A 25,208-nucleotide genomic window follows, 5' to 3' on the forward strand; every position below is an offset into this window, starting at 1 on the left:
TTCTAGTCATACATATCAATTCGGCTGATTAACCTGCCGACATACTCACCAAACCATTATCCTCTACCAAATTTCATCAACTTATACACAAACTAATGATCCAAACTATGACTCATTAGTTTGTGAGGGGCTATTAGAAGGTTTGATAAGGAAGAAGTCAGATAAACACATCAATCTATCAGACTCATCACTCTCCACTACTTCTGCATTCTGCGGCTAACTCCCTGCTCCATCCGCCTTCGCAAAATAGATAAAATATTTCATCCTAACCACTCATCTCAAACAATCATGTAACTCACAACACTATATGTATACAATAGAAATGTAACTCCAAAATTAATGAAATACAATTTACATTTCTCATCTATATTTTTTTCTCTACTTTTCTTCTCCAATTCTCTTCATTGAAGGTGTCATCGATGGCCATGCATGCTGAGCCCGTGAAGGGAGGAGCCTTTGCCACAGAGAAATAAAAAGAACCCCTTTGTACCCCTAATACCCCCTCTCGAACGACAATTAGGCCATTAAGACTTAGTTTGGGACAATTGTTTTGTCGCTTTTTAAAATAGCTTTCTAGCCCTTCTACCAACAATTCACTACATGATGAAGCCTAGATGTTCTCTTAAGAAAGTCGTTGCATCATCTTGACCAGGTTAGAAAATGACATGCATGGTGCGTTCATTTAATTACTTGTTAACTGATAATGTTCAAATTTTATAAAGGTTATAAACTTGCTCTCTCCCCTCTATATAAAGCACTTGAATCTTTCTTATCATGACAAAACATGATATGATGCATTCATTTATATGCAATTACTCTAATTAATATTGAAAATTTTAGAGTTCCTATGATCTTCACAATCCTTACTTTTGTGAGACATTTAATACTAAGGCCGGGTTCATATTAGGGAGTTGAATATTTTGATATGAAATAGCTTTTCATCACCATTTTTCAACTGCTCAAAATCTCATCAATGTACCTTCTCATTATTATTCATTGCAACCAACCACTATAATTTCAATCCAACACTTTTTCTACTAATGCTATCAAGATGTACAAGTTTATACATTTAGTTCATTGAACAATTATATTATGGGTAGTATCTTTCATTGAATCATTGTTGTCATTGCTTCCCATCAATCTCTCAGGCCACCCCTCACTGTCGAACTCTCATCTCCAATGTAGTATGATAATTTCTTACTACATAAATGATATGCTAATCAAGACAAATCAAATGACTTCAAATACACTTGAACCCAAGCATTAAAATGCATCAAACTGGCATATTTTCTCCACTTTTGACCCATTTTTATGTTCTTTTCCTTTCCTCTCTAATTGAAAGCTCCTATAATCAATCTTCTTTGTCTTGCCCTTTCATACTTCCTCTATAAAATTGATCAAGAAATAAGTGGAATTGTGAATTGTTGTAATTTGTATCAAATAATTTAACTAAAAACTACTCGTGTATTGAAGAATTTAAAAGCAATTACATAACCAGTCATCACTATCACCATCGTTGAACAATGTTGTATTCATCAACCTGTCGACTACAATCGTCACACCATCACAGTAATCAACTTACTCAATATTCAATAATGAAAATAACATATTTTTAAGATATCAAACACATTTTGTTTCAAAAAAAAACAAAAAAAAAACATTGATCTCAAAAGGAAAAGATTACAAAGTAAGCATTCAACTCATTTATAAATGAATGTCAATATTAACAAGCAAATAATCTTTACAAACATAAAGAAAGAAATAACCATAAGAACTAATTAAATAATAATAATAATAAAAGAAAAGGTCTGATCTGTACATCGAGATCAATTCACTACTTGCGATCAACAGCTGTGAGCGAGAGATTTTGGAAAGAAGACACCCGTCCCCTTCCTCCCGCTGCTCTCAGGCACTCGCTTGCCTCCATTATTCCTCGCACCGTATTCATGAATCCAAGGCTTAATCTTCTTCCCAATATTCTCAGTTCCATAACAGCCTCTTCTCCCTTGCTTTGTTGGCTGCAGCTGCTCGATAAAAGAGTTGCTGTACCAACTCGCATCAAGGAATGAAGAGATATTATGGAAAGGAAGCTGGGTAGTGCTTCTATTCAAGGGAAGAAAAGCCGCCCTCTCTGTCTTCTTCATTCTATCTTCTACTTCTTCTTCTTCTTCTTCTTCTGAGATGAGGAGCAAAATCCTTTCTTCTATCTCCAAATAGAACAAGTCGAGCTCTTCTTCTTCGCTGCACTTGTTTCCACTGTAAGGACTCATGTTGCAGAGAGAGAGAGAGAGAGAGAGAGAGAGAGAGAAGGACGAGATGGAGGGAAGCAGAAGGGAGGAGAATAGAATGTCTGTTGTGGGAGTAAATTAAGTGCAGGTTGGCTGATTTTATATATGAGAGGAGACTTGGGAAAAAATAAGCAATTGCGGATGCCTGTGCGTGTAAAGACAATAATATTAGTAATTTATTAAGGAGAAATACATGCAGAGTCCATTCACCTGTAAAAACTCAAAGCACTTAATGGCGGCAGCCTTGGGATTTAATTAATGACTAATTAGATGCCGTGGAGAAGCAGGGAGGACATGTTCTTTTTGCACCTTCGGCATTTTATTATTATTGATATATCATAGAAAAATTTATCTTGATCGGCACGAATCTCAAGACAAAATTAAGCTGGAAATTTCAAAAATTAAATCAGGGATTATCTGAACTCCAATTTCAGCAAACTTACAATAGAATTGAGTGTCTCGAAAATACAAACCCAACAACACCAAATTCAGCTCAATCCGAGCCCAAATGAGTCCGAATTGAAGACCCGAAGCATTGTTGAAAGGTTCAAGCAACAATTTGGATTACCAAATGGTTTGCAAACATGACATGCTTATAATTGAATCAAGCGGCTTGATGAGACGAATCCAACGAGTCCAAGATCGCCGAATTCAGATATCATTAAGATCTTCAAATGTCTGACAAACGGTTCACGATCAAGGGATTCAATATCGACTATCCATCCAAATCACTCCACATTTGCCCTTGATCCTCCTCCTATTCACGGGTCATGCCATCCTCAAAAAATTATAAATAGCCCCTCATTTCTCTTGAGAGGGGGCCCAAGCAAGAAAAATAGAAGAAGAAGAAGAGAAGGGAAGGAGGGAAGAAACTCCTCCTCGACCACTGTCAGGATTCTGCCCGACTTCCACGAGACACCAAAATTCTGCCTGACTTCCACGGGACGCCGGAACACTACCCGACTTCCACGGGACGCCAAAATTCTGCATGACTTCCAAGTGACTCCGGAATTCTGCATGACTTTCCAGTGACGCCGGAACTCTGCCCAATCTCCAAGTGACGTCGGAATTTTGTCTAATCTTCATGTGATTTTGAATTCATCTTGAATGCACAACTTGTTTGTAACTAGATTTCAATCCGGAAGTGAATCATTGTAATTTGATCGTCCTAAAATTTAAGGACGAGTCAGCCTCTTGTATCTCAAGAAAACACTAGTATAATTCTTTCAACTAGGCGTGACCCAATGGTTTTTTCCCTTTCCATGATTTTCCACCTAAAAATTATAGCGTTCTTTCATTTTCTGTTTGTGTACTGAATATCCATACAACAATAAGACGAAAACTTTCTAACTACATTGTCGCGTATATTCTAGTCCGCAATAATAATAATAATAATAATTATAATAATTATTATTATTTTATTTTTAGTACTATGTTTTGATTGCTCAATTTGAAAGCAGAAATTATTGTGTGGAGTAGAAAAATTATTACGTGCGGCGTCCGGATTCGTTCGGAGGCAAATCCGAACGAGCCACGTCACCCGGGGCCCAGTGCATCCGGGTGATGTGACACGTCCGGATTTTCTTCCAGACGGTCCGGACACTGCACGTAATAATCTCTCGGAGTATGGACCCACATAATCATTTAGTTGTGTGATTGTGAACAGTAAAAGCACATTCATTGTCTACTGCTGCTTTTTTACTATTTAGAGTCACAAAATCAAACATTCTCTCAATTCATACTCCGCAAGCATTAATCTCTCATCCCAAAGGGGATAATTGATTGCTCAATGATAATGAATAATTTACCCAATTTTTTTTTACTAATGATAATATTCAGAGCGAGTGCTTGTTGCGAACTCATTCATATGAATATGTTGTTGGTCCTCTCTCATGGCAATGCCTTCCACAATAATCTCGCATCTAGGGTTTCTGAATGATCTCCTGTCGAAGACTTTCTAGAGCTCTTCATTGAATGATGACATGCTTTGATTTGAAAATCAGACTTTTTTTTTTTGGAACGGGGTATCCATCCACTGCCACCTCCCGAAATGTTGCTTGTCAGCGTGATTAATCCTCAGTTGACCTAGAAGAGTCACCCACCCGAGAAACCTCTTGACACACACTTAATTGGGCCCCACTTAAGAAGCACTATCATTTGAGAAGAATCAAAGCACGATTTGAGAGGTTGGTTCCCAATTGTACTCGTCCATCAACCAAGTTAAGCAACGATGGGTAATCAGTCATATTTAAATATATATTATATGAGCCTTAGACTTTAAAAAATTTATGCATGAATATAAGATATTATTTTATAAATACATTTTCATGTATTATTTTTTAATAGAATAAATAGCAAAAATAATTTTCTAATTAAAGTGAATTATTAGTATCAATTTTTTTTAATCAGATAGAAGATTTTTCCAAAAATATAATATGCATGCATGTGAACGCAGTTAATGGGCCGTTTCCAATAAACGCCTCGCTAGCGTTCTACCGCGCTACCCACAGCTTCTCCCGCTACCCACACCTTCTCCCGCTTCTCCTCTTCTCTCGGCTCGCAATCCTCAGAACGCTAGCGCGATTTCCATCTCATTTTCTTGTCTGGTCAATGATGGAAGAAGAATGCCGCTTTTCGTCATCGGATTCATTCAAGGAGGCGGAGGTCGGGACGCCACTTTCGGCGGTAGTGGAGGCGTTTGAAGAGCTTGCGAAGTCTTTGGAGGGGAGTTCCGAGGACCTCCGGCTCCACCCCTTCCTCTTTGCTTGCTCCCATGTCTCGGACCTCTTCGGATGCCTGGGCTTAGGGTTCAAGTTTGCGGAGATCGAATACGTTTCAAAGGTTGGTTTGTTGCTTCTTCTTGTGCCTCTTTCTCTTTCATTATCTTTGATTTGAATACAGTAGAGATATATATGTGGAGAAAATGAGGGCTACGATCCATGGGAGTGAAGCCTTATGTGCTGTGGAATTGAGAAGAAAGTTTAATGATGCATTGGGGGTTGGTCTTGTTATTCCTGATTAGAAGTTGTCAAGTTGAGGCAGAGATGTGAACTATTACTTAGTAATTGGTTCGAATGACCTCCAATGGAATTTAGTGCCCTAGTTATTATGTAGGTATATAAGTATATTCAAATAATTAAATGCAATTTGGTTTGTCGGTTTTTGTTTGCCTTTTTTTCATGTAGCATAGTTGCATTCTGGAAATAACTTCTGAAATCTTAACTAGACTGCTAAGTTCATGAATAAAAAGAGAACAATTTCTTGTACGTATAATGAGACATTTTCGTTTGCAGCATTTGATTCATATCTCCAACCCACTGGCACCGCATTTCAGGCAATTATTAAACGAGATGACAACTTCCTCTGTGTATATAGCATTTCTCTAGTTATTTATGATTATAGAGCGCTTGTCTCAATTAAGCTAAAAGCATCATTTTTAACTTTCAATAAACATTACTTGGCCTGTTTGAAATTTTGTTAATATTCATTGCAAGAGTAGTGCATATCGCACTGGGAGAAGTAGGACCAAGTGCATCCCTTGATTTGGAATTATTTTCAAATATAATTAAAGTTTTATTTTTGAAAGCTTTGATGGCAAATTTATTTAATTGATTAGGGAGTTGATTATTTTCCTAATTAGTTGATTTGATTGGAGATTTAATTAGTGATTTGATTGGAGATTTGATTGATGCATTAGTTAGGGAACATTTTATTGGCTTTAATTATGAGATTTAATTAGTACACTCATTGGAAGATATAATTGGCATGATTAGATCTTTGCAATAGTTATATGATCTTATTTCAAATCTTTAAATAGGGCTTGAGAGCTATTATATTGTATGCATGAGAGGAAGAGGGAGCTCAAGAGCTTATTGTAATCCATATTGTTATCCAATATAGTGAAGTCATCATCTCCTTCCTATGGATGTAGGCATCTTCGCTGAACAACGTATATCGCCATGTTCTTTGTATTGTTTGTTGTATGATTTATTATTTCCGCTGTGTTTATTATACAACACATCTTAGCGGCTTTATTCAATCGAAAAGCTTATGCTAAAACAAAACTCAGGGATTGAAATCGTTGCCTAAATAGTATATTTTTAGAATGTAGTGTTTGATCTTGAATAGATGACAAACCACTCTGGATTGGTGGATAAGCCCATTCTCACAACCAGGTGATTAGCTCCACAAGCGCAAGAGGGTTTTGGGTTTCAATGGGGTTATAAGATTGAGGCAAAAGTTAAGAATTATATTACAGCTTGATTTATTATTCAACGGACTTACTATTTCATGCAACATAGGAGAAAGTTGTGACTCCTCTTCAACTCTTTATTTGTTGAAGAAACTCACTATGAGTTGTACAAAGCTACCTTTTTTGGTAGTTTTCTTTTGATTATTATCTTTTTTGCTGCTCTTGTTTAAAATAAAAAAGAATCACCTATTAGTGTGCTTTGAGAGAGCTGGGGATTCTCTTTATGATGATTGTTGGGTGTATTTGGCTATCGGGAAGAAATTTTCTTGTTCCTTATCAGTTTATACGCTTATTATTTCTAGAAAGTGATTCAATTATGCTCGCATCCTGCACATATTTTATCTCTGTGGGACTTTTGAAAATACTTGTCATTTGATTCAAGCACCAATAAATCATACAATGCAGTAAGCTATTTTCCTTTACAATGGTTATGTGAATGAGCTATTAATAATTTTTGCTTATGATTTACAAAGTTTTTTGTTCCATCATCTATGCCCTTTCTTCTTTCAGTGCAAAATTCATTGTCTCAGTCTATTCTATGTTAATGAGGCAAATTTGTCAATGTACCTTATATTTATCTCAAATATTGGTTTATGCCATGCATTGTTGAGCTGGGTTCTTTGTCTTCTTTGCAGGTGAACAAATTATTGCAAGCTTCAAAGGCATTTTACACTTTGAGTGGCATAATAGACCATGATGTGCGAAATGGCACAATTAGAAAGTCAGGGAGCCATTCACGTAATTTGCGGAGGGTTAGGCTTGGCCTTGACCTTATAAAAGCCTTGTTCGAGCAGTTTCTTTCATCCAAGTACGTGCTTCTTCCATTATGCTGATATTATGTTTTAGGGTAAGCTTTATTTGATTATTACATGGTAAAAAGTTTTAGGAAGTCTGCTCGTCAAAATTGTTCTTATTCTCTTTTATTTTGTCCTTATATTGTCAAAATTCTTTGCTGCTTGATTTTAATTCTTAAGAGCATATATTATCAATGTTTTAATGTGTTATGATATGTGAATTTCATGTTCCTCTAACCTTACTTATGTCAGTAGCAGTTTTGGGCATTTCTCGATAGGAAAAAGGCCGAAAAGCCAACATTGGCATTACACTAGAAGTATTGGACTGCAATATTGCACTATGAGAGGTCTAGGATGTCTGATACAGTTGAAAGCTTTTATTGGAGTTCATCATAAATTAGCACGGAACATCTTAACTAGCTTTTATGCAATTTTATCCTGTTTGCATTTTTATGGTACTTAGATTACGTGCTGTTACGGAGTTTACAAGAAAAAATGTATAGCAATTGCTGATGACATCTTGAAACCTTTGAGATTGATCATATGATTTCTTCATTATGGAAGCCTCAAACTTATTCTTTAAGCCAAATCTGTACAAAAAAGTATATTGAATTAAAATGAAAGAAAGAAAGCATTACAATAAAGGAATGAGAGTGCTAATGGTTGCTGGAAATGTTACACTTTTATGCTGCTGCCAATGTTTATGTTAAAATTGTGTCATGTAGAGAGTGCTCGCCAAAAGAAGCTGCTTCAAATGCTTATGCGCAAGTGTGTGCACCGTACCATACATGGCCAGTTAGGAAGGCAGTTGCTGCTGGAATGTGTACTCTTCCAACGAGGGAGCAGCTATTGTTGAAGCTACAAGACATTGGTTAGTCTCTCTCTTAATTTCTTTATGTTTTTTTATTGTTCCTATTTTGGTCTTCTTATTTTTTTTAAAATTACTTATGCAATTTTTTTACATGTTCCCTGTAAGAGAAGAGGAGTGTAAATATTTTCATCTGGGCTTTGATCTGTATTGTCATGGAATGGCATTAATATTACTGGATGGCATGTTTTCGTGTGGACAAAAACACTTGTTTCCTTTGAAATGAGTCCAATTCAAGCGAGTCGGCTTCAATTCGAATTTGAAGTTTTTATGTAGCATTACGTAGCAACGCTGTTAGGATATATAAATATATTCCCGCTATGCCCTGAGTCTTGAGTTGCTTAATTGTTTATTTGATATTTTGTTTATTTGCATACTATTGCTAAACCCATAATATTTAGTATTATAGAAGGGTAGCACTTTTTATATAGAATTTCCCACTATACCATTTGTGACCGTTCAAATAGCTGTGGACGTAATGGTTGGACAACTTTTTAATACAAAATGACCTTTCCTTGAAAAACTATTTCACCTGTTTCCTCTTCCTTGCACGTCTACACCATATTGGTATTAGAGAACATTCCATGGTAGAGGAGAGATGAAATCAGGATGTACGATGATTGTAGTTGGGGAGAAATTATTACTTGCAGAGTCCGGACATAGCTTTGCATTTGGACTTAAATGAAGTCGTGACACGTGGATTTTTAATATAGAAATTTATTATGGTTCATTACCCAGCAACCCAGCCTGATCCATAGGTGAAATTTTTGAAAGTTGTGACAAATCAAAAGTTGGGGAAGTGGTGTCGGTTCACCTTTCATCTTCGAACACGAATTGCTCTCCTCTCTTTCTTCAATTCAGGTGCAACGTCATCTCCTTCAATTCATCGTCTTCGGACAAGGTTAGGTCCATCATTCTCGTTCAATTCATTTTCGAAGAAGGATCCCTCTCTCATCCTGCAGATTGATTCACATTGTGTACTCGCAAGGTCAGATTTAACTCAAAATATTGTTTAGGGTTTACGCCATTTGCTTGTCACATGTTTGTAGCCGCCGCGAGCCTCCAAAGAATGCCAATTAGAAACACATTTTGTGTTTTTCTCTGCTCTGAACAATGTGGCTATTGCAAAAGGGCAGTCAGTTTGGTGTACAGCTGGACGTTCGATGCTACTTGCAAACCGGCGAATGTCATTCAATTATTTATATTTGAATGTGTATTGCATTTTAAAAGCTAGGGTCTACATGTTATGCTTTTAGAACTTGTATATTGTGTATTGACTTTGTATTGCATTTTAAAATGCTAGAACTCAAATAGATCAATTATATATATGTGCTATGATTTTAGGTCTTATATATTATGTATTGATTGTGTATTAACTGTATATTGAGTATATATTTATTGTGTACTTAATGTATATTTACTTTGTATTGTATATTTGCATGTGAAAAGTTAAGATATAAAGATATAAATGGTTTATGCAATGTTTTTGTACATTTAGTGATTCTTCTTTAACTGTGTATTGACTGTGTATTATAGATGTGCATTCCAAAAATCATTTCTCATTACAAACTATCAACATTTAGAGTTATCTACGACTCTTTGGTTGATATTTTAGATAAGGAAGTCGAGGGCACCATGAAAAAATTACACATATACCAATTTCTGAAGTTCCCTACAAATCGGTAGAATGTTCCTCTTATATACATGCTGCTTACATTATGAAATATTCCACATCAATTCTTCATAATCAAAGGACTGAGCTACAATTCACTGCAGATGAAGTGGTTCTACTTATAGGTTTATGATGCGGGCCACCGCCAACGCCGACCGGCAGAGGGAGGGTCGGCTACCCCGCGGCGCGCGGAAGCAGCCGGAACGGGCGCCGCGCCGTTCGATCCGCCGAAGCAGGGACGCGGAGCGGGATGGGGCCGATCGGCTTAAGCGGAACCGGTCCATTTCTGGACCGGTTTGGCTCAGGTCTAGCCTGAGCTGGGCGGTTCAGTTTGGGCAGCCCACTAGTGGGTTTGGTTGGGTCTTTTGCTTGCTATAAGTAGGGATTAAGGGGGGATTTCTAGGGTTATGCAAGATTTGAGTTTTCTCTTAGCCTCCTTAGTTTATTTCTCTTGTTTTTCTAGGGTTTGTAGTGGGAGACATTGTCCTTCTCGAAGTGGACAAATTGTATCTTGTTTTCCTTTGGATTTTGAATGCAAAGGTTTTGGTTCTTCATCTCATCCCTCTTGTGTTGATTTTTTCTTTGATTTGGAGGAGAAATCTTTTCTTTGAAGGAGCATTAGGGCAAACCCAAACTTGGGAACCCTAGGGCGTATCAGTTTACCAAAAGAGGTGTTGATATTAGTCGGAAAAGCGAGCCATTAACATCATACATCTCAGTTGGCATTAAAAATGAGATGAAATTCATCAACAAATCAACTTACTCTTCCATTATTTTAAATAAATTTATCATGTTTCTATTCTTCAATTTATTTTTCAACTTTTATAACTATAAAACCATAAAAAGACTTATTAGTGTTACACAAAATATAGATGATTTCTCATCTTATAATTGGGCAGGAGCCATTAGGAATTTCTTAGTTTCTCAGTTTAACTGGATGTCTAAAAAGCTTGTTGAGGAGAGTCTGCTGGGTCATATAAATAAGCTTGCTGAGGAGAGTCTACTGGGTCATATAAATGGATTTGTACATTTGCTAATCTTAAGTTTTAACAACATCTAATTATCTTTATAATTATTAATTCATTTAAAGAAGTTATTAGCTAATGTTACATTTAATCTTATGCAGGTTTGATTCCTTAAGCATACTTCAATTAATGCCTCTAAATTAGGTAACTTAAGACTCTATTTCTTTTGGTGGGATAGTCGAATTATGTATTATGCCAAATAGGTCTCCCAAATATTTGATGAGCTAAAGGATAGATAGGTACACATGCTAGTTTATTGACTGTGTATTGACTATTTATATATTGTGTATTAGTTGTGTATTCACTGTGTATTACAGATTTTTTATTACCTCCAAGGAGTTACACAAGAGGAAGTAAACCTCCTGCTACATAAGGACTATATTTTCAGCCAAACACCACAGGCCATCTACCCTGAACCCCCCATCCATCCCCCTCATTCTCCTCAACAAGTCCCCTCCCCACATAGACAAAAGGAATTTGTTTGCAGCACAACATCCACTGATGCAAAGTTTGCTAGCATATCTGACCAAGTGTTCACTGAAATGCGCACCTTTTGTAATTCTCTGATCAAGGATGTTGAAAGGAAGCTTGGCTCGGGCTTGGACGGCTAAAAATGAAAGTTGTTGCTATTTAGGAGAAATTGTTGAAGCATGTTGCTGCATGTAAAGCTGATAAAATTTAACCTTCTACAGAGCCGTTCTCAACGAGGCCAGAAGCCCCAGCAATTGCAATTCCTCCTACTGATGACATTAATGAAAAAGCCCCAATCCCCAGTTGGTGTAATTCCTCTAACTGATGACACAAATGAGGAAGTCCTTGCTGTTGCAATAACCCTAGGTACCAATACCAATAAAGAAGCCCTTGCTACAACAATTCCTCATGTTATCGACACCAATGAGGAAGCTGTCGACATCAGTGAGGATGAACTGCTATTTACTACAACCATGGGATTGACTATAGCAAGAAGAATGAAGAAGAGGAAAGAGCGACTTAAGAAGAAGGTTACGTCACCGTTCTCAGCGAGTGATAAGAAAAAAGAGGCAACTCGCCTGCAACAAAAACCTGCAGTTAATGCAATCATTAAGTTGGAGTCATTACCTGAAGTCATTATACCTGTAAGCCCAAAGATGAAATTCATTGACAGGGAGATGATAACTCAGGAAATGCAAATTTTTATGGATAAATATTTTAAAAAGCATGCTGATAAATGACATCAAATTTTCATATCCACCATCATCATCCTCATGTATAATTAATATTATTAACCTAAAATAAAATTTAATGCAATAGTTGCTCTTAGGCAATGATATTCATTATCATCCTCGTGTACTAAGACGCCAGTTGACTTCATCTTGCCCTGTTTCTAAATTTTTCATTGAAGCATTTAGGCATGTTTGAGAACTTTATCTTTCTTGAAGGTAAAAATAGTTCTGTTGTAGTTGCCTCCACGACAGATTTTTCTATTGAAAAAATTGAGCTCATCGAAACGTATGCCTCATAATATACATTAAAAAGCAATTATTAAGTTAAATATTACTCTTATGCTTCTTTTTTTCATAGTGGCCAATCATCCTTGATTTAGATATGCATTTAAGCCTACATTTTAGTAGGTCTTTCAATTTTCCAATGACGCCCTGTGTTTTACCTACAACAATTATAGAATTTGTGGGATTCGAAATGTCATGACACATATTATTAGTAGACTCGCTACGCTATGGATATAATGCTCATGCTAAAGTAATCATTACTGAAAGTTATTGACCACTTATTTCTTATCCTATAAAGGTCCTTCAACCAACTATTGCTATGGAGGCTCCCTTTTATGATCATTTCATTCCATATTTTTTCAAACTCATCCTCAAAATCACATTTGCTCAAAAATTTATAAAAGAGACATCTAATTTTGTTATTTTAATTGAAGCACAAAACATTTGATGTAACCTTTTTAGAGATGTGCCACTAGCACGATCTATGACGTTTGTGAGGTAATGCAACTTTTATGGTCTTAGTCATTGTTCGGTCATGATCAATAAATATTATTATTGGATATTTATCACACATTATTCATATAAATGTTCTAAACAGTCACGTAAATGATTCAATCATTTCCTCTGATAAAAAGTCACCCCAAAGAGAATATTCTTTTAATGATTATTAACTTCGATAAATGGCGCACAAACTAAATTATATTTATTAAGCCAATAGCTTGTATAAAAAATTGTCACATCTCTGAATCAATCATAATCTATCCTACGCATCTCATGAACCCAAAAGAAATTCAACAATCTATCAAATTCATCAATTTGGACGTGACATGTGAACATAAACTTGTCGATATTTAAATAATTGAATTAAATAATTAGTATCCTTATATTAATCTTTACTCTTTTCTCTTTTTGAATGTACTTGTATGCATCCCTCGTAGATAATCCAACATTCTCGATACCTCTAACTTCATCTGCAAGGTAGAAAAACACATCAAAGGTTCTTATCCTGGCTTATGTAATAGATTTAAGAACCGATGCTTTCTCATCACCCATGTTTCTGCATGATCTAAGTAGATGTCGATCTTCTAGCTTAGCCAATTCATGATTTTGGCTTCCAATAAATTTATGCATTTCCAATATTCATTTTCATCAACTGTAAATCTAATCATAGCTGGATAATCTGTTCTGGTATTTGATTTTCAAAACTTCACGTGGCAATTCAAATCAAGACACTTCTTAAAACTAGATTTTGAAAAAACAAAGTCCTTGTATTTTATCTTTCTAGAGTTTGGCCAGTAATTGTGGTGATCCTTGCGAACACTAAAACCAGCATTATGAGTATACCTACATTACTACTCGTATGCCTTTTTCATTTAGCAGTACAAGGGAAAAGATGCTAAGAAGAGGAAACACACCACATGCCGTGTATAAGGGGAATTGTACAAGCTTGTACACATGTGTATAACATTGTATACAGTCAATACAAAATTAGTAAATAATTAATACACAATAAGTAAACAATCGATACAAGATAAATACACAATTAGTAATAGTCAATAGTCAATACACAATCAATAAACAGTCAGTACACGATCAGGAACAGTCAATACACGGTCAATACATAATCAGCACACAATTAATACACAATCAATTCACAGTCAATATAAAAAAAATTCATTTGAGGAAAAATACAAAATTAGCATGTCTTAAATCCTAAAAACTATACATACAGAAAATACGATAAAACTTAGGAGTTACAAATTCACCCATAAGTTGAAACCTACAGTAGCTCCAATCAAATTAACTTCTGTTTCATACCGTAAACTCTCCATGGTTGGCTATCGTTTTGTTATATTCAAGTCTTCATGGATGTTTACATATCGCCTTTCAGCCTCCACGTCCTGTGAGCATGTCATATCCTCGAAGAATGCAACATCCTCCTCCAAACCAGCCTCCATCTTTATCGATTGTTCCTTATTTTTTCTTTCTCAACAAGTATAAAAATTTTTGTTCCGCTAAAGTCCTAAATATTAGGGAGCTTTCGTGGTTTTTTCTTAAAATGGAGCATCAACCCTAAGTCCTAAATTTGAACAGGATGGTGAAGGCCTTTTCCAAAAAGTTAGAACTTTGGATCGGTTGGGTCATCGGGGCTGGCAACAAAAAAGATAAAATATAAATATATATTAAAAATCCACGTGTCACATTTTTTTTGGAGTCCGGACGCAGAGCTACGTTTGGACTCCGCACGTAATAATTTCTCATAACTGGGAGACATTCAACGACATTTAGTGAAGCAACCATTACTCTGGAATGATGACTGTAGGTAGTCCTTGATCTTGGAATTCTAGCAGTTTATGATTGAAGGGAGGCAAGAACTTCAAGCTTTCATAAACAATAGAAACATCCCACCAGAAACCACACCGATAAGCTTGGCATCCTTATCAACTCTAGGGGACGCTACTGCATTAGATCAAGATTTATGGAGACCCCAAAGAATCCATTGAATGAGTTGTAGAAAAATTTATGGATCTACTGAGGAGCAATATTCTTGACCGAGGCAGTCTTTTTTGACTCATTCAAACAATGAGCATCATTCATGGGATCCATTGACAAGAAAACTGAACTCATGAGACCAAGGTCATAGGAACCTCAAAGTTAAGCTTTATATTCTCTTCATTGATGGCCATTTGCACATCTAAGGCTATCTTTAAATGGGGTCAACCTGTTGAGATATTCTTTGAGTATATGAACATATCCCCAAAGAAGTAAGTAAAATATATTGCATGTTAAGTTGAAAGGTGAAGTGGAAATCTGTATACAGCCCTCCCACATGCACAGCTGAGAAGGTCAAAGCAACATGAAGAACTGGTCAAGAATAAAACAACTATTGCGGTTCATACTTATTTTCCAAACATTATATATTGCCATCTATAAAGAAACCCTTGGAGTCCTTCTCTAGATAATATGCCTAAAAAAGTCCAAGAAAGATAGAGAGAGGTAAGAGGGGTTTGGTAACACTTGCAGTGGAGGTTTTACTCGATTGCTACTACATTAAGATCATGTAATGTAAAAAACGAGGAAAAACATAGTAGTGTAGCAAATGAGATGCTGTTGTGCAAACTAGAAAGATAGAGGTGAGTTTCTTCTCTTGCTATAAGGAGTCTTAGGTTATCGGCAAAGATGATCAATCCAAGAAAGAGAGGTGTTTTAGATCCAAGCAAGGAGGTGTTTGTCATTTAGCAGGGAGAAAACATTTGTGGTTACAACAACGGCAATTTTTGCTTCATGAAGCAGTGAACAATAGAGGTGTTAGATTTTCAACTTTGAGAAAAGACTAGAATAGCATATGGTTGCTTATTCCGTACCTTTTAATATTAAAAATAATGCTTCTAATATTATCTAACTAATATATTTTTAATTAAGATAATTCTAATGTACTGAAAGGAGTTTATTATAGTTTTATGAATTAAGATTTTAAAAATATTTATTAAAAATAATTCATGTCTAATTAAAAATTACGATATTACTTATTTTAAGCTAATGAGCTAAATCAAAATTCAACTAATCTGTTGTCTTAGCTTATTTCACTTGAAAAGAGCCGGTTGGCTATGTACGCCATTCTCATTTTAACATTGTACTAGATGATGTATGGTTATCAAGATAGATGGCCGACGTAATTTATGAAATTGTAGAGGGTTGGTTTGCTCGGCTGACCCTTCTAATTTAAAAAAAAAAAAGAGCTTATTTTGAATAAAAAATGCCTATTTTAATTTACAACCTTTTATCCTCTTAGACAATCAAACTGTATAGCTCAGGTTAACAGCTTAGTTTATCTTTATTTAGCTTAAGCCCTACTCAAATAGACTAATTAATTTACTTAATTGCATTTCAGGTTTTATTATTCACTCTCTTTGTATATCATATTCTTCGTGCTTTTGCCACATATGATTATCAATGAATAAAACAAATTCCATGTGATTAAAATGCATGATGTTGAAGAATATCATGTTTTTCACATAAAGCATGTTGACTATGGGCCTGTTTGGGATGGCTGCGACGTAAGCAGCTTGACATGACAGAAATTTCTATGAAACAGTAAGAAAGCAGTAGCGAATCGAAATTATGATTATTGTCCGAAAAACAAAACAGTCAAAAAATTGTCCCACATAGACACTATATCTTTGGCCAATAATATATAAGAGATTTACATGCATATCACTTAATATTTATATATTTTTATATAGTGTCAGTTTCAACCTTTCCTGCCATTTCCTCTAATATCTAAATATTTATATTTATTTTTTTAACATCTTAATGACTGAATCACATCAAAATATTCATATAAATAGGCATATTTCTCTTTAGACTATAGATATAATAATATTAGTGATATTTTTTTATATGATTTTGAGTTTAGAGTGCTATATAAATAAATATGAAGATATAGGTGTTAGTTTTATAAATAGTATGTAAATACTCCTAATATGTATTGCCATTTTACTAAAACCAAGATATCTGAACTATTTTTCTTATTGTGCTGCAGATCAATCAGTTGAGAGGGAGATGAAGAGATATATTAATGCTTCTACTCCAATTATAGAGTACATTGACAACCTTTACCTGTCAAGGGATATCTGTTTGGATTGGTGATTGTTACTTTGCAAGTAAAGTAATTAGTTATTTGTAATGTTAGTTAAAATTTTTAGGGTTTTTTTTTTAAATATATTAGGCTTTGTATGTAATAAAGCTGTCACTATCCTTTTAAAAACAAATGAACTATTTTGCAAGATTATTTCCCATGACCAATGTGCAGATTTTGCATAATATTAAACACATTATGTAGAGGTATCATTGTTAGGGAACGATGAACTAAATACAAAGAGAAATTATAAAGAGAAATCATCATTTTATTTTTTAATTTGAACGTCGAACCCCACCAGGGGGCGCTGCCCCTTGGGCCCCCGATATATCTGCGAAATATATGACGATCAAGGATATAGTTAAGGCGCTGCGAGGCCTTAGTCACTTTATATAGCTAAAAGATATCTTTAGCGACCATTTTCTTTTTGTCTCTATTTTTTTTTGTCGTTATTGACTCATTTTATTGTAGTGAATGATTGAGCCAAATTCGAGGCAACACCAATTACTCCCCTGAAAATTTAGGATGGTTCCGCCCTTCGTGTAGAATATGATTCTCTATGTGGTATTCACATTCAGCACAGACATTTCATCAAACAAGTAGCTACAGATAAACAAAACTGTAGAAACCGAAAACAGAAATCTATGACAGTTTAGACTCCTGAAAATATGAAGTTCATTACAAAACTGCTATGTGAAGGAAGCATGGCAAAGAAGATGGCATGTTGTTGCAAAAATATTAACTCTATATTTATTGGTTTTTGTCCTTATTATTAGAGCAAGCTAACAAATCTCAGCTATAGAATCTGTTACTTATTACTCTGTACGATAGGAATAGGTGGAAGCTTATTATTGGCTGCAATACATGTAATCCTTCTACCTACTTCTATGTAAAGACATGTATCTCTACTGTACAGGTTTATGACAGAAATAATAAACCACTCTATTCTCTTATCTTTCACTGTTCAAGATCCATATTCTTCTCTGTTTCTACATGGTATCAGAAAAGGCTCTTCGATCCTGAATCATGGCTGATTCTTCCTCCTCCCAGCTTGATGATCAACCTAATCAGCAACCTACCGAAGACACTCTCATTCTGCAATTCTGAAATTTGTTGTTTCTAATCTCCGCAACTTCGTCACCAGTCCGCTCGCACCTGACAACTACATCATCTGGAATTCACAGATTCACAAAATCCTCAAGGCAAATGGCTTCTTGAACTTCCTGGATCATACTTCATTTTCTCCCTCTCCACTCTTGACGAATCAAGATGGATCAAAATCTTCCAATCCTCTCTACTCCCAATGGATGCTCACCGATCAAAATCTCTCAACATCTATTTGTTCCACCATTTCCCCCTCGGTATTACCTTACGACATTTCTCTTGATTCTACCACTGAGATTTGGACAGCCTTGGAAACTCGATTTCAAGCCACCAACAGATCTAAAGTCATTCATCTAAAGAATGCACTTCACCAAGTCTCCCTCAAGAAACAATCCATGACTTAGTATATATCGGAAATTAAAACCGTCGTTGATCAAATCGCAGCGGCAGGTTCTTCTGTGGACACTGAAGACATCATTCATCACATTCCTAATGATCTTCCCCAATCTTACCAATCATTCAAAACCGCTATCAGGACCATGCTAACTCCTCTTAGCCTTGATCAACTCTACCCTCTTCTTCTTAGCGAAGAAATCAACCTCGTGTCAGATGTCGCTCGTGCTCAACCCACTAGTGATCCCACTACCTCTTTGTTCACATACAGAGGGCGCGGTTGTAAGTCCAGAAGACGGAACTCTTCAAATCCGACGTCCTACAGGAAAAACGCCGAAATCCGGCGGTTATCCTATATTAACCGGCAGGTTTTTTAACTACCGGCGGCTTTACGGCGGTTTTTGTGCTGCCGTAAAAAATCGCGTAGGAAACTAATACCGGCGGTTTATGTAGCCGGCGGTTTTCCGGCGGCTCCGACCGCCGGTTTCAACCGGATTTTATGCCGGCGGTTTTCCGGCTGTGACGTCGTCGGTTAATTGACCGACGGCCTACCGGCGGTCTATTTACCGACGGTCTCCGGCGGTTTAGTTAGCCGTCGTATGTTTTTAAAACCGCCGGCCTTCGCAGGTAGACCGCCGGTTACTTAACCAGCGAAAGCCGACGGTCTAACCGTCGGTATTTCCGGCGGTCTAAACCGCCAGATGTCCACCGTAGAACCGCCGGTGGCCGTCGGTAACCGCCGGTAATAAACCGACGGTGTGATGCCATTACCGGCGGCTTATATTTGCAAAATCACCGGTGCAGTCGTCGTTAAACTCCGATGGCCAACCCGCCGGTACTACTGGCGGTCCTAAAACCGCCGGTTTAGGGCATTTTTCCTGTAGTGACGGGCCAAACTCGTAACACGGCTACAACGTCGGTCATCTGTCAAATTTGCTACAAGAAAGGGCACTCGGCTCAATCTTGCTGGCACAGATTAAACGCTCATTATGTTCCGTCACCAAGAACCGTGAATACTGCGTTAATGGCTAGCTCGGACAACTCGGCCGCCAACCGGTACTTGGACTCGGGGGCATTCTCGCATCTCATCAACTCTCTTGACAACCTTGCCATCTCGAACCCTTATCACATATCAGATAACATCACTATAGGAGATGGAAGTTCCGTCAATATTGCTCACTTCGGGGCCGGTATCCTTCCGACCCCATCCCGTAAGCTGCACCTATCTTAGATCTTTCACATTCCCTCTCTTCGCTATAATTTGCTCTCTATATCGCAACTAACCAAAGATAATAAAATTTCAATTATCTTTGATCCTTTCGGTTTCACTCTAAAGGATTTGAAGACTCACAAAGTCATTCTTCAAGGACCATGTGAAGGGGCTTTACTATCTTCCGATTAGCTCTACCTCAAACCATCATCAAGCCCTGTCCGCTTCAAGTTCGTCAATCAACTCCTGAAATCACATACTCAGGCAACCTCACCAACGTATCTTAGATCTTATTTCGAATTGTAATCCTCATCTCCAAATGAATAAACAATCTACACATTGTAGTTCTTGTAATGCCTCTAATTGCCATAAAATTGTGTTTGAAAGTTCTCATAGTCGCCAACAGTTACCTATGGCTATCATTCATTCTGACGTTTGGGGTCCCACACCCATTGTATCTTCTCAAGGATACAAATTCTATGTAATTTTTGTAGACGACTACTCAAGAATCAAGATACACGTGGATATTTCCTCTCCGACAAAAATTCGACGTATTCAACACCTTTGTTAACTTCAAAATTATATTGAGAAATATACAAACCATCAGATTAAAATTTTCCGAACTGATGGAAGCTCCGAATACGTTAACCTTACTTTCAAAAATTATCTCACTTCTCAAGGCATCTTGCATCAACTATCATGTCCTTACACTCCCGAACAAAATGGGTTGACGGAGAGGAAACATCAACATATAATTGAAACCACTCGTACGCTCCTTCTAACTGTCTCGGTTTCATACACCTACTGGCCGAATGCAGTCATAACTTCTGTCTATCTTATAAGCAGATTACTCTCTCCTTCAAGCAACAATCTTTCTCCTCTTGAACTCATCTACAACACCAAACCTGTCTACAGTCATCTGAAAATATTCAGGCGTGAATGCTTTCCACTCATTCCCGCTACCCCGCGTCACAAACTTCAACCAAAATCACACCCGTGTATTTTTTTGGGCTACTCGGACACCTATAAGGACTACAAATGTCTTGACATATCAACCAACAAAATCATCATGTCTCAGCACGTAGTCACGTTCAATGAAACTGTGTTTCCGTTCTCTAATCTCCCATCCACCTCGAATTCTACTCTCAATGAATCGTCCCCTCTTCTTCTAATTCCAACCTCTGTTAGTTCCAATTGCATTGCAGACAAATCGAACCAAAACAGCTCGCACATCCCACTTGTTCAAAATCCTAACTCTAATAGCACTGCTGCCTCATCCCACAACAGTCAGTCAACTCAACTACCCTCATCTCAGCCGCCTGCTACTTCTACTTTGCCCATTCATCACATGGTTACTAGGAGCAAAACGGGTTCGCTCAAACAACTAAGCGTCCGAATCTTCTTCATGCTCAAACATCTACCAACCTTCTCGTGGATCCGATAACATATACTGAGGATGTCAAGAAGCTTGAATGGCGTTAAGCAATGGCTACCGAATTCCTTGCACTTCAGAAGCAAGCCACCTGGACTCTAGTTCGACCACCAAAAGATGTGTCCGTCCTTGGGTGCAAATGGACTTATCGAACTAAGTTTCACACAGATGGGTTGGTGGCAAAACATAAGGCAAGGTTGGTTGCCCAAGGCAATAATCAGGAATTCGGTCTAGACTACACCGAAACATTAAGTCTGGTAGCGAAACTACCAACGATACGCATTCTCTTGACTATTGCTCTCTACCATGACTGGCAAATCCAACAGTTAGACGTCGCAAACGCATTCTTGCATTGAATGTTTTCAGAAACTGTGTACATGTCTCAATCGAATAGGTTTGAAGACAACACTCTCCCGAACCACGTCTGTTGCCTTCACAAAGCCATATACGGATTGAAACAAGCTCCTCTCCAGTGGTATAACACGTTCACATCATTCCTCGTGTCCCTCGAATTTTCGCACAGTCAAGCGGATCCATCTCTACTGCTATACCGCAAAGCTCAGGTCCAAATCTACTTGCTAATATACGTCGACGACATCCTTATTACTGGCAACGACCAAGATAGCATCCACAACATTCTGGAAAAGCTCAACTCTGAATTTTCAATGAAACACCTTGGGCAAGCAAACGAATTCCTCAGCAATAAGATAGTAAGAATCAACAATATGTATTTCTTATCTCAAACAAAATATGTCTGTCAAATTCTACAACAAGCGGAACTCACACAGTGCAATGATCTAGCGAATCCAACGTGTACAAAACTTCGATCTACATTCAACGACAAACTGTTTCTGGCCGATCCTATGCTTTACCGTCGTATAACGGGATCACTTCAATATCTAACACTCACACACTCGGATATATCCTACATTGTCAATCTTCTATCTCAACACATGCATAATCCCCTCCCTCAGCATATATACCTGCTCAAAAGGCTATTCCGCTACATCAAAGGTACGCTAGAATTTGGGTTATATATTACCAAAACTAATTTGGCTCTCAAATCCTTTTCAGAAGCGGACTGGGCTGGAGATCCTCTCACAAGAAGATCAACGTCAGGCTACTACTCCTTAGGCGACACACTGATATCATGAACAATCAAGAAACAACGCACCGTTGCTCGATCTTCTACGGAATCTGAATATCGGGCACTCGTAGCACTTACATCTGACATTATATGGTTACGACGACTTCTCACAGATTTTGGTATTCACAAGAATATCCGACTGATCTCTACTGCGACAACATGTCTGCAATTGCTTTGACCAATAATCCCATGTTTCACTCTCGCACGAAACACATTGAGATTGATCAAAAATTCTTAAGGGATCACATCCAACAGAACAACATCAGACTTCATCCAATTAGTACAATAGACCAAGTAGCAGATATCTTGATCAAATCTTTGTCTACACCTCGTTTCCATCAACTACGACTCAAATTGACGGTCATCCAAGACCCATCAATTTGCGGGGGCGTATTAAAGCAAGCTAACAAATCTCAGCCATAGAATCTGTTACTTATTACTCTTTACGATAGGAATAGGTGGAAGCTTATTATTGGCTGCAATACCTGTAATCCTTCTACCTACTTCTATATAAAGACATGTATCTCTATTGCACAGGTTTATGACAGAAATAATAAACTTCTCTATTCTCTTATCTTTTTCTGTTCAAGATCCATATTCTTCTCTGTTTCTACAGTTATGCTCCTTCTGAATTGGGGACTTTGGCTCTAAATCCATATTCAACATATAAAAGTTTAGAGTAGGATGAAGTTTGCTCAATATCAAGCATTTGTGGACAAGTTTGATTGAGAGGGTAATGGCCTCAAAGCCCGCATTGACTATATTTATGTGCTCTTTTGGTCTTTTTGTATTGTTCTCCCATAAATTTGCTAGGTAGTTTGCATTAATGTACCCGTGGGCATCTGTGTATTGGATATGCTAATCTCCACTTCAATGGTTATAGTACTACATTGATCATTATATGGAAAAGTCGATACTCCAACTTATAGATCATTTATATATATAATAAAATCAAGACTAAGGTTTCATTTGGAACGATTTTCTTATTGATTCTTAAAGCAATTTTTTAGTACAAAAATTAATTTTTTTTGTACTATAAAACTTTTTTAAGAAGCAGTAAGCCTAACGGTCTTTTTGGGACGATTATCTCATTTTATAAAATTGGTTGTGAAGTTGCTGTGAAGGAAGTGACTTCGCTACTGTAGTTATAGAAAGCAACTTTCCATCGCATAAACTTTTGACAAATAATGAGATAGTAGCGAAAAAAGTTATGATTGTTGTCTAAAAAATAAAATATCCTAAAAGACGTCTTTTTTTTATAATAATTATTACTTAAAATATAGCCTAAAGCTATCTTAAATAGACCCAGAGTATCTCATAATAATAACATATATAAGAAGTTAAGATTAAGTACCTCATAATCTGATAATGTTCATCAACATGAATGTATACTAATCAATGCTCCTTAGTATAAAAAATGTAGCTGCGTTGGTATAAGAAATTCATATTATTTGTCAATATTTGTAATTGTATTTTCTATCTTGAACACCTACTTTCATTCATAATGATCTTCAAATCCAGCATGCTATAAAGATGATTGTTATCTATCTAATGTATTATTCAGCATTATGGACCAACTCTCTTATCCATTTGTGAAGTTCGATTTCCTTTCAAATCTTTGCTCCTTGAGCATTCTCCTTGTCATGTCAATCAAGTTGGTAAGGAGTTTACTTCTGGCCTCTCATATCCCATAATTGAATAATTTTAGCCAATCAAGTTGTTATTTGTATAATAATGATTTTTTTATCATGCCAATCAACTATATTTGGTTTGCTTAGCCCCCACTTTGTTTTATGGCATAAATAACTAGCTTCAACCTTTTTTTACTCAAGAGTGTGGCTATCTTTGTACAACAATGCACCTATTCTCAGGAGTGGAACTATAGTGGGGGCCTGTGGGCATTGGCCCATTATTTTTTTAATTAAAAAGGCTAAAATCATAACAGCAATTATTCTATGGTAATTAAGCAATGGGAAAATATTTTAGAAGCTCTCCTCACAAAATCAGGCATGGTATTTATTCTCTTGTCCCCTATCTAGTTCCCTATTAAAATAAAATGCTTCTAATATTATCTAACTAATATATTTTTAATTAAGATAATTCTAATGTACTGAAAGGAGTTATTATGTTTATGAATTAAGATTTTAAAATATTTTTATTAAAAATATATATCATGTCTAATTAAAAATTACGATATTACTTATTTTAAGCTAATGAGCTAAATCAAAATTCAACTATCTGTTGTCTTAGCTTATTTCACTTGAAAAGAGCCGGTTGGCTATGTACGCCATTCTCATTTTAACATTGTACTAGAATAGTATGGTTAATCAAGATAGATGGCCGACGTAATTTATGAAATGTAGAGGGTTGGTTTGCTCGGCTGACCCTTCTAAATTTTAAAAAAAAAAAAGAGCTTATTTTGATTAAAAAATGCTATTTTAATTACAACTTTTATCCTCTATGACAATCAAACTGTATAGCTCAGGTTAACAGCTTAGTTAGCTTTATTAGCTTAAGCCCTACTCAAATAGACTAATTAATTTACTTAATTGCATTTCAGGTTATTATTCACCTTTTGATATCATATTCTTCGTGCTTTTCCACATATGATTATCAATGAATAAAACAAATTCCATGTGATTAAAATGCCATGATGTTGAAGAATAATCATGTTTCACATAAAGCATGTTGACTATGGCCTGTTTGGATGGCTGCGACGTAAGCAGCTTGACATGACAGAAATTCTATGAACAGTAAGAAGCATAGCGAATACAAATTATGATTATTGTCCGAAAAACAAAACAGTCAAAAAATGTCCCACATAGACACTATTCTTTGGCCATAATATATAAGAGTTTTACATGCATATCATCTTAATATATTATATATTTTTTATA

General features: G+C 36.5%; 1 protein-coding gene across 8 annotated transcripts in view; it reads left to right on the plus strand.

Annotated features, from left to right (window-relative positions):
• The first annotated feature begins 4,754 nt into the window (after window positions 1-4,754).
• Window positions 4,755-25,208, plus strand: part of LOC110101027 (ACD11 homolog protein) — a 21,822-nt gene continuing 1,368 nt past the window's right edge. For 2 of the 8 annotated variants that reach the window (XM_028697657.1, XM_020828793.2), the window contains exons 1-3: window positions 4,755-5,129; window positions 7,176-7,348; window positions 8,060-8,205. In XM_028697657.1, the coding sequence (XP_028553490.1) occupies window positions 4,899-5,129; window positions 7,176-7,348; window positions 8,060-8,205 (550 nt within the window). In that variant the 5' untranslated portion in view covers window positions 4,755-4,898. Of the gene's footprint in view, window positions 5,130-7,175; window positions 7,349-8,059; window positions 8,206-11,591; window positions 12,135-16,929; window positions 17,168-22,238; window positions 22,877-22,927; window positions 23,165-25,208 lie in introns of those variants that run through there. The other 6 variants (XM_028697655.1, XM_028697656.1, XM_028697660.1 and 3 more) reach the window with 6 other exon arrangements.

Source organism: Dendrobium catenatum, unplaced genomic scaffold (genome assembly GCF_001605985.2).
Source record: "Dendrobium catenatum unplaced genomic scaffold, ASM160598v2 fragScaff_scaffold_989, whole genome shotgun sequence".
Classification (NCBI taxonomy): Eukaryota; Viridiplantae; Streptophyta; class Magnoliopsida; order Asparagales; family Orchidaceae; genus Dendrobium; species Dendrobium catenatum.